This window comes from Aulonocara sp. 'chitande type north' Nkhata Bay, linkage group LG3 (assembly GCF_057382095.1).
Source record: "Aulonocara sp. 'chitande type north' Nkhata Bay isolate Kocher_YH1m ecotype deep benthic linkage group LG3, A_spYH_male_GT1.1, whole genome shotgun sequence".
Classification (NCBI taxonomy): Eukaryota; Metazoa; Chordata; class Actinopteri; order Cichliformes; family Cichlidae; genus Aulonocara; species Aulonocara sp. 'chitande type north' Nkhata Bay.
Window position 1 is genome coordinate 61,129,593 of NC_141346.1, and position 10,844 is coordinate 61,140,436.

Sequence of the window (10,844 nt, forward strand, 5' to 3'; positions counted from 1 at the left end):
TCAGTATTGCTCCCTCTCCCAGCCCCAGTCAGCTACTGGGTACTGAGCGGCTGGTGCTGCATTCGGGTTTGGAGCTTGATGTGCTCCCCCGTAAGCAGCTCTTTGTCTTGGGCCTCCTCGTGCCTGGGATCGATAGCCTCGCCCCTGATAGTTCTGCGGCGGTTCAGGGCAATCTCGGGCCCAGTGTCCTTCTGCTCCACATCTCAGACACGCAGTCCAAGACACACTGCCAGGATTCCCCGGATTCCGAGCCCTTTGTCCTCCCCTCACGGATCCACCACGCCCTCTCTGCGGTCCACCGGTCCCCCAATTCCCCACTGGTTGACGCTGCCTTGGTGCATTGGCGGGCCAACGATCGTCAGGGTAGAGACCTGGATCCTGATTTGGCCAGTCAGGCACAGGATCAGGCTGGGGCCTTGCCACCATTATTTTCCTTGCGCTCTCTTTATCCTCTTTCTTTCTGTCTCCTGCCTTGTTTCTCGCCTCCGTCAGCTGTATCTTTACCAGTTGCGCCTGTGCCTCCTCCAACTCTTTCTTTTGTTTGTTTGCCAAATCCTGTTCCTGCTGAAGTCTGTGGGTCACATGTCTCTCCCACTGCACCGAGTCTGCAACGGCAAAATCTGGGTTCTTTTCCAAGTCAACTGCAACCTGGTTGGGCAGCCCTGCCAGCACTGCCGAACGAAACCACGCTCTACTTTCACCCTCCTTCCCCGGATGTATTCCTGTTTCTAACAACCATTGTTCCTTTGCTTTAGCTAAAAACTCTCTGGGTGTGTTTTTAGGATCCCAAATAATTTTTGGAATGGCTCCAGAGTTAGGAGTTGGGTACTTCTCCCGGACTGCATCTGCTAAGTCATTCTGCACCTCATGGTATTGTAGGTCATTTGCATATCTGGTTGTTTGAGCTATCTGCTCTACATCTGCTAACCCACCACCCAGCATACAACGTCCGGCCAAAGCGCGAAAATCGCCCAGCGCTAATTCTTCTCCTTCGGTCAACGCGCCCAGCCTTCTCAACCAGCTAGCTCCTCCCTCAGTTATTGGTGGGAGTTGTTTAACCAATGCTTCCAAATCTCTCACCTTATAGGCGCGATAAACTGGTTCGTTCTTTGGACCTGCTATTAGAGGCAGATTTAAACCAGGGTCAGGAGCTCCTTGTTCAAAACTCACTTTTCTACTCTTCCTCAACTTTTCTTTTCCCTTTGAGCTCTTAAATATGGGCCGTCTCTGTGCTTGATCTCTCTTCACACTTCTTTTCCTCAAAATTAGGCTTGTACTTGGTTGGGGCTCAGCTCCTCCATCTTCGTCCTCCTCATCGTCCTCTTCTTCTGATGACCTCGCACGGTCTTCATTCTCCTCTTCTGGCCCTCCCTGCATTACTCTCTGCTTTATAACCTCCAATGCCGTTAATGCCTCTATTAATGCACGTGGGGGCTCATGCATTTGTCCGTACACTTCTCCTTCCCAATGTTCTCCCTTGGTTATCACTCCTTGTGGTATTTTGTCCTTGATTCTAGGGGTCCTTTTGGCCTCCCCGTCCTGCTTTGGCTGTTCCACTGTAGACACTTCGGCCCGTATGATGTTTCCACTATCCACCAAACTGGGAGGCGAGGTCGAGCCTTCATCTGCAGCTGAGGCTATCATTCTCCCTCCCATATCTTGGGACTGACATTCCACTGCCCTTATCCCTTCTTCGGGGATATTCAGGGGAGTAGTAGTATATTCAACATCTGCTATTCCGCCAAGGACAACTCCAGTCTGTCCATCAGGACCACGAACTTGTCCCCCTCCAAGGGTCATTACAGGCATGACATATGGTGGTGGTGGTGCACAACGTGCCAATTCGGCCCAAGGATATAGTTTCGGTGTGTAATACCTGTTAGCCTCTTCTACCTTCGGAGTCAAGTCCTTCACTTGGTCCTCTAGCTTTTTATTTTCCTCCTTCAAATGTTTCAAAGACTCCATTATACTCACCATGTCTCCTGATTTTCCTGTGTCATCCTCTTCTGTCATCCAGGAAGAGGCTGCCCTCCACAGGAACAGCCACTTACAGCACCTGTCATGAGTTTCTTTTAGGTCCTTAATTTCTCCTCTGGCTTTCCTGTTCACTGAATGTCCCTTAGACTCCTCTTCTAATTGTTTCAATTTCTGTTCACATCTCTCTCCTTCAGTTTTTAACACCAGGCTCAGAGCTATTTTATCACCCAGCCCTTTCTGTTGGGATGTAATAAGTTTGCTTACCTCAACCTCCATTGCTTGGCACTCTTTCTCTGCTGCTTTTAATGCTCCAGGGGAAGCCAAACGAATAGCTTTCTTAAGCTGTTCAAGCTGATCCTTCAGAGGTTTGCATCCCCTTTTCCCACTAGGTGTCACACCCGAGCTGTCAGCCATTCTCTGAAACACAGACTTACCTCTTCCAATGGCGTTGGTCGACTCCACCTTCTAGGTCTAGGTCACCCAGACACGCTTAACTTTCGGTTTCAGTCTTCGTCTCGCTGTTCTCGCAACCACTGGCTCCTCTTCCCCTGCTCGGTGACACACAAAGTTTAACCCAGCACTTTAGACGCTGTCCTCGCGTTCTCAAGCGTTGACACTCAATCAAAATTATTCGCCCTCAAAGTGTTAATATATGACACCAGCAACCCTTATGCGCAACGCGCTCACCTCCGTATACTTACCTCTCCAATAGTTCCTCGGATTAGTGTTTTTTCGTTTTTTCATTTATTTTAAACCCATTAACGGCGCTGCGCGTCCCTTATATACTTTACAGCAACACACCCTCAAGGGTCCCTCAACTTGTCCCGTACTAATAAATCTAAAAACAAGAAATCACCTTTATGTCATTATGTCAAAGCTTTCTCCATTTTGCACAGCCTGCCACAGGTTTAACAAAAAAATCGCTGCCCGAGAAGGCTCCCACATATCAAGGTGGTCGTTCTCACAAATTTCCAGCAGACCCTCAAATAAACAAAAACAACGACCCAGGCAGGCTTCCAGTTCAGCCTCCTCAATTTCTATGCACACCGAAAACTCATGGGGAGATTCTTCTGTCTCCCCGTGTCCTACACAATTCACCTCCAAATGATCCCCTACAATTGAAATTTCAGTGTGGAATGACGCAGAGATTAACATTCCCTTATTTATTTATTATATGTAACCTGAATTTTTCTCTCTCTTATCAAATAACAAAGGTTATCTTTAAAATTTGTTATTGAACTACTAATTGAGTTGCTTTTTATGGTATCAGTGGTAAACTACCCCTAAAAAGTCCACTTTATTGCGTGTTCATTGAGTTACTTCTATTAAGGCTATTTAACAAGTTCAATTTACACATACTCATTAATCTGTCACGCTTATTAGTGGCTCATGGTTGCTTAAAGCCTATGTCTGACTTGACCACAGAGTTAGAGCATCATTCAATCCTCTCAGGATGACCACTCCACTTACTCTGCATCCAGTCAGCTCATGAATTAACAACACTTGCAGACTGTAACCCTTTTATTTTTTGTTTATGCCTTCAAATCCACCTTAAATCTTCTTACCTAAACGTTGGTTTTAAACACAAACAATTCTTATATTCTATTTTGAAACGCTGTCACCATTCATATATTTACAATGTTATTATTTACTAAGCCAGCATTTTAATCGCAGACATTTATCCACATTTGCAAACAATAGTTATAGGGCTGAATAATCACACAAAACCGAAAGCATAGTCCTCTCATGCGCTCTGCATCAGCTGCCTCATTTGCATGCACACACACTCTTCATCTAAGAATAGCAGCAGGAAGTCAGTGCATTGCTGACTCGACCCACAGAGATCTCTCACACCAAATTTTCTTATTCTATATTACAACGACGTCTTATATTTACAACCACTGTCAGATCTGTCAGCTTTAGCTCCTACACAATTTCGACAAATTTAAAAATAACCGCCCAGCGGATAAACTCCCTGAGTTTTTTGCGATCAATTCACCAGTATCTGTCCAACAGTTTCTGGCCTCATCTCTAAACTCCCTAACTCAATTTAAAAGTGTCCAACACCCAAGGTCCAACCTTTGCTGCCCAAAAAAGCGCAGATACCGTTCCAAACGGTAAGGAGACTCTAACTCCTAGCTTAATTCCAGGATGCCCTGTACCCCACAGTTAAGCCACACTGAACTATCCCTCTTCGCCGAGAGGTCAATGTCGCGCATCCACGACAAGGAGGGAGCGTAACCTCCGGGCTCTGCGCTTCCTAGAACCCCCACGGTTCCGTTCTAAAATAATTTATAATACTTTGAAACAACAATCAACACCCAAAACAAGTGTATAACTGAAGCAGGTCCAACCTTATAACCAAAAAATAAGCAAATTCCCTAACATACTAAAATCATTAAGCAGTCCACTGCTTCCCACGGTCCAACCGTATTAAATCCTTTAAGCGGTCCAACCGCATTCAATCATTACCAGCAGTCCAACTGCTTTAGATCCTCCGACTCTTATCAAAATCAAAACAGACATCCACCAGTAATTTCAGTGAGCGGACTTTTAATTTTCACAGCCCAATTTGACACACTTTGGAAATAATTCAACAGGTAGTGTCTTACCTTTTTAAATATGATGCGCCGGCGTGCGTCCACTCACTTTTGACCACTGGCCAAGTCTGCCCGTCTGACCACCTCGGACCACCGCTCACACCTCCACTTTTCTCCCTTACTCAACCACCGGACGAAGCCCCCAAATGTTAAGATTCAAGAATTGAGAAAGGGTACAAGAGGTGATCGAAAAATAACCACACTGGTCCGGCCGGGTGAAGTCAAACGAAGATTTTAATTCACACGTGGGAAGATCACTGAAAACAGCAATTGATCTTCGACTTACTAAGGCACAAACAATTATTTTATAACATCAGGGTTTGTTTACTGACGCCCCTTCATGCGTCACCGGTACATTTTATACATAGATCAGATCAACATCATCATGACTTTTCACCCAGAAAATCATCTTCTATTTTCATGGCTTGTACTTTCCGTTCTTGTCTTAAAATGAATTGTTCCTCTTTCTTGTCTAGACCTAACTAATCTCTCCTCTAAATAAATCTTAACTAATGTGTGTGTACGTGTTGACCTCACATGCTCTTTGTGTCACCTCTTCACCTCCTACTGTCTGTGTCTCATCCTCAAATGCTCTTTCTCAATTCACCTGTTGCACTTCTGACCTTTCACTAGACCAGAAGCTCACTGAGACTATGTGTATGTCTTCTACCAAATAAATGTTTTAACCAAGAACCTCTACTAAAACCTTAATATAAAATGACCTGATATAAGTGTTTTGTAAGCATGTATTGCAATTCCTTCTATGTTCTAGTTTTCCCTCAGCATGTATCACCTAGACACTCTCACTAGATGAAGCTCAAAACCATTAATGAACCTGAACATCAACTCAAATAAGCACAGATATGCAATATGTATAAAATAGTTATAACTGCACCTGAAATACAAAGTTAACATCATCATAAACATCTTAAGGCCATCTTAAAGCTATCTGTTACATTGTTAAAACAATGATCATACTGCAGATTATATTATGCTGGTCAAATACTTTTCTGTTCATCCCCACAAAGGTCAAGAGAGGGAATGTGGGAATAAAGAAAATACTTTACTGCTACAATATAGCCTTCATCATTAACATTGCATTAAAATGTTTATTAAAGCTACTGGCATTAGACTAAAACTTTTATTAAAGGTGCAGCTATAATCATTGTATACACACATTGCATATTGTACTCATGACAGAGTTGATGCTCAGTCTATTCAAGGTCTTAAGCTTCGTTGGGCACGATGTCCCGATGATCTATTGTGTAAGTGACTTGGAGCAGCAGAAGGTTAAACCGCATACACGCTTACAAACACAAATGATTTAAACATAGGCCAGGTCGAGGGCCTGGAATTCATTTTGCTTCTAACTGCATTTGAGCTGCCTAGTAACAAGTGACAGAAGAAGAGTCAAGAAATTGTAAGTCCCCAGGAATCATCTGGAAGGTGAAACAAATTGTCATGTATGGAAGAATGTGACAGAAAGAGGAACGTCTCTGTCTGTTTTTATGCTGATATGGTGATGGTGTATATCTGACCCTGGGTGTGTTTAATAAAATTAAAAGTGTTGCTCACACACATAAAGAACATTGAGATCAAGTAAATTAAGATTAATTAAAGATTAAGTAAAGTTAATATAAAGGACAGAGCCCAGAACATGATATCTTGAACCAACTTTGAATAATTAAGGGAACAATAGATGCACACAGTAGATTATTGAGGTGTAGCAGAGAGAGGCGTTTTGTTTTCTATCCTTTACAGGAGAAGATTTCAGGACCACAGCGACTACAGGGGTGGCGAGAATCCTGGAAGCTCCAGACCGAACGGAACCAACCAGAGAAAGGGGAACCAAAAGAAGCACAGAGCACAGAGAACCATAGTTCCAGAAAATGTGTTGTTTAGGAGATTAAAAGCTCGTTAGACACAGGTTAAATGTGAGCATAAAAGTAATGAAGAGTAATGAGAGGGACTTTAGGAACAGTTGCAGGATTTCTATGTTATGTAAATTGCCCAAACACAGTATTCAGGCCGGATATGCTCTACACGTTAAAGGGGGCAAAGAAACCAGGACTAAGTTTGGAAGATGAAATGGGCTAACTCTATGGAGGATGTTTCCAAAGATTGACAAAATAATCTAGGGCCTTTTACCAGAAAAGCTGATTGTATCTGTTTGGAGTTTACAGTGAGCACTGAGGGAAGTCAGGAGTGGGTTTAAATTGGGATTCTGGGTAAAAAAGGGGGTGTAGGAAGTAGATTTAGGACATTTCACATTTCACAGGTGCTGTCTTAGAGCTTGATTTATTTGTTGTGGATAGAAGTAATTATGACGGAATAATAAGGAAACATTGAAAACATACAACCCGTTGAGGGGACAGATAGGGTTGGGCAATTGAAAGGTTTCATTTTGTTTAGCATAATCTCTTTTGTTATATTTTAGCCTTTTAACATGCAGGTAAACTTAATGGGATAAATTAGGAATTATGTCGTGTTTCTTAGCAAACACGAAAAGGGAAGAACTGTCATGTAATTAATATATTCTTAGTGCTTATTTTCTGATTATATAGTTTTATGTACTTTAATAATGAAGGTTAGTAAAGCAAGGCCACTTTTGACTCACAAACTAAGTGCTCAGCCAGACTGAAAAACAGGAAGTTAGTGTAGAAATATACAAGCATATTAATAAATACAGGAAGCCAGACAGAAAAGAGGAACTTGTACCATATAAGGAGTTGTTGAAACTGTGTGACGTGTAAAGTACCAAAATAACACCTATATAAGACACATTTTTAGATTCTAATGTTAGAGATCCTGCAACTGGCGAGACCTCTTCCCTCTGACCCCTCCCCAAACCCTCAAACCCTCCTACCCACCTCGACATACAAACTCTGTGTGGCTTCACGTGTTCTGTTGATGTTTACATGATCGAAATAACTTGAACACAAACAAAAACAAACAAAGAGGAAGACCGCACCGGAAGGAAAAAACTACAAGTCCCAGCATCCTCTGTGTTTAGGGAGCAGCAGTGAAAGTGAAAGCAGGAGGAGGAAGGTGGAGCTGAGGCAGGTGAGTGTTAACATGAATATGTTTCTTCTTATGACATAAAATAATTCCACGCTGTTCGTGTCTGTGGGTGAAATGTGAGGCCGGTCGGCTCCTCTGAGCGCTGGTTTCCTGTAAGTAGAGAGGAAGTGAGTTTAGCTGAGCCTCCGTTTAGTGTGAGAGAGCAGGAGGAGAGTGAGAGCTGTGCTGAGGCAGGGTGAGTGTTAACACCGCTCTGACATTACTGTGTCTCTGTGGCGGGAACAACAGGCTCCGTCAGTGGAGGCAAAAATAATCAGACTTTGGTTTTTCAAAGGAAACAACTTTATGTCGGAAGTTCCCGCACGCTCATTGGATAACGATGTGTCAATCTCGAGCTATTAGCCAATGAGTGTGCGGATTCACAGAAAGACCCGCCTTTATCACGGGACTTTAAAAACTACAATGGCGACAGAAACTCCGTGAGTGGAGTTCAGGGTGACGTTATGAAACTGTGACGTTTGAGCCACTTCCTGTTCTCAGTCCCAGCGTCCTGATCACCGAGGTTTCTGTTGCTCTGATATCTGATATTGATTATATTTCATTTCTTTATTTATTTCACATGTGGTTCAACAGTGTTTTGTTTCCTACATACAGATCCTCCTTCCCATTAATATAACACTGCACCCATGGGTGAAAAGGAACAGGAAGAAGAAAAAATTCTTCTCAGCACCTGCCCCCTATCTGCAATGTAATTATTCTTACAAGAGGGCGCCAACAACCCAAAAATCCCTCTAACATGTATCTTTATGTAACAATGCAAAACTAAACAACAAATCAGGATAATCAGCAATATACAGCACTACTAAATGTCAATGACGATTTTTCCTTCCACATTTAGCCCAAATTACTTTCATGTTCTTCATATTGATTTATCCTTTTAAGTATGTAACACATTCTAAACAGGCTGTAGCATAAACATCAAACACAGCTGAAGCAGTTTTTGGATGGTTGGCTTCAAATGATCCGTCGGTTTGAAAAGTAAAAACAATTAAAAAAAAGGTGAAGCTGATGCAGGGTGAGTGTTAACACCAGGACTTTAGAGGGAAGAAGAGTCACAGCATGTTGTTGACGGGTTGTTGTTCAGTCGGGGGAAGACATCTGAATCATTGCAGGGGGAATGGCTTTCACAACTTTAATGAATTTACTCTGAGTACATGATATGCCATAATTATCTATGAATTTGTTATATGTTAACACATTTCCGTCATTGTCTAAAAGGTGTAAAACCGTCCAAATTCCATGATCCATCCAATCCTTATAAAATATGGATTTTCTTTTATCGTATACATCTGTTGTTCCAAATCGAATTTGTATGTGGAGAAAAAATATGCTAATATCTTTTTCCAGTACTGGTGAACCTGTTTGTGAAAATTGGATAATTTAATTTGGAAATTTCAAAGTCGCACTTTAAAAGAAATTCAGAGCTTCTCGAAAATTATTTTGGGGAAATAAAACCAAAATACCGTTTGAATTATTGTTTCATTGTCGTTGCCAACATTTCATTACTAATGATTTCAGTAATAGTTTTGAAGAAAAATTCTTTTATTTCTTTCCAGAAGAATTTATAAAAGATTTCAGTCAAGCCACCCTGACCAGGAGCTTTGTCCATTTTCAGTTTGTTTAAGGCTTGATCTCAGTCATGCAGTGATATATCAGAATCACAAATTTCTCTGAATACAGAATCGATTTTTGGAGTATAAGGTTCAATCTGATCAAAAAACTTAATGAATCAGTGATTAAATATTTCGAGGAGTATAAATTTGAGTAAAATTTATGTTTTTCTTCCGCTATAGTCTTATGATTTGTGCATTCCTCCCCATTTACGATTATTGTATTAATAGATTTCTTTTCTTGCCTCCGTTTCTCCAAATTGTAGAAATATGAAGCACTTTTTCACCTTCTTCTATCCATTTTGCACGAGCTCTAATGTAAGCTCCATGAGCCTTTTTCTTGTATAGATCATCTAATTGAGTAAAGACAACAGGGATTTCTTATCAGCCTCTGACATAAAATGTCTATTACAATAGTTATTTATATCGTAAAGTAATTTACTTTCAAATTCCTTCTGTTGTCTACTTTTCATTTTACTAAACGTAATTGAAAATTCTCTAACTTTAAATTAAAAAATTCCCATCTATGTATGTAATTGCCAATTGTTACGTTGTTGTAAATGTTATGGAGGAGCTCTTTAACTATCTTAACATACCCGTCATCAATTAATAGATCTGCATTTAATTTCCAGTAATCTTTTTTAAATTGCGTTTTATTTTCAGGGTTAAGTTTAAAAGTAATAATACTGTGATCTGTCAACGGGGCTGCTGAGATGGAAACATGTGAAACATCTATATAGTAAAGTCGACCCAACCACAGTATGGAATACCAGGAGTGCCATAATGAATTAATTAAATGCACCATTAAATAATAAATTAAATGTGACAATAATAAATTTTAATTTGAAATAATTAATTAAATAAATAATTTTTGACACATTTAATTAATTATTTATTTATTTCACGTTTTAATTAATTATTGCCACATTTAAATAATTATTTAATGGTGTATTTAATTAATTCATTTTGGCACAGTTGATTCCTTCATGTCTCACCATAAATTTATTTTATCTGTCAACCTCACCCATCAAACCCAGGGGGCGGGGTTAACGCTGATCGAGTCAGAACCATTGCTTTGGCCTGGTGGCCATTGTTTTTAGAAGGCGTTACTGCACACCAACAACTGCCATGTGGAAACTAACAGAACTGAACTTTGAAAAACCCTGTTTGTGTCTCACCAAATACCGTTTTAATATTTTTTAGCCGAAAATGTAGCGGTTTAATCTTCAGATGTCTGTGAGCTGAGAAGGACGTGAAGCGAGCAGTTTATCCCAGAGCTGAAGCTGCTCTGTGTGCAGAGATGAGCTCAGATTCCTGCTGTGATTGATCAACAGTCACAGAAATGTAGACTTGTAGTTATTACTGCAGTATGGTCACAGCAGATACTGATAAACATGTATTATGAGGATGGATGATCAAGTTTCTCACTCTCTCCTTTAAATCTCAGTTTTTTTCTTCTTCACAGTTTATCTGTTAATTTATTAATGAATAACACTGAAAGAGTTTGTTATATTTCCCCTTGAACATCAGCTTATTAGGGCGGCATTAGGAAATAGCCCCCCTCCAAAGAATGAAT

The 10,844-nt window shown here is 40.9% G+C and overlaps 1 protein-coding gene across 1 annotated transcript; it reads right to left on the bottom strand.

The window, feature by feature from the left end:
• Positions 1-2,391, bottom strand: LOC147336435 (uncharacterized). Its single transcript, XM_086287797.1, has one exon. The coding sequence runs from the start codon at positions 2,389-2,391 to the stop codon at positions 1-3; it is 2,391 nt and encodes a 796-aa protein (XP_086143923.1).
• Positions 2,392-10,844: the final 8,453 nt, after the last annotated feature.

Coding starts and splice junctions, on each gene's coding strand:
- LOC147336435 (XM_086287797.1), bottom strand. CDS start 2,391: ATGGCTGACAGCTCGGGTGTGACACCTAGTGGGAAAAGGGGATGCAAA.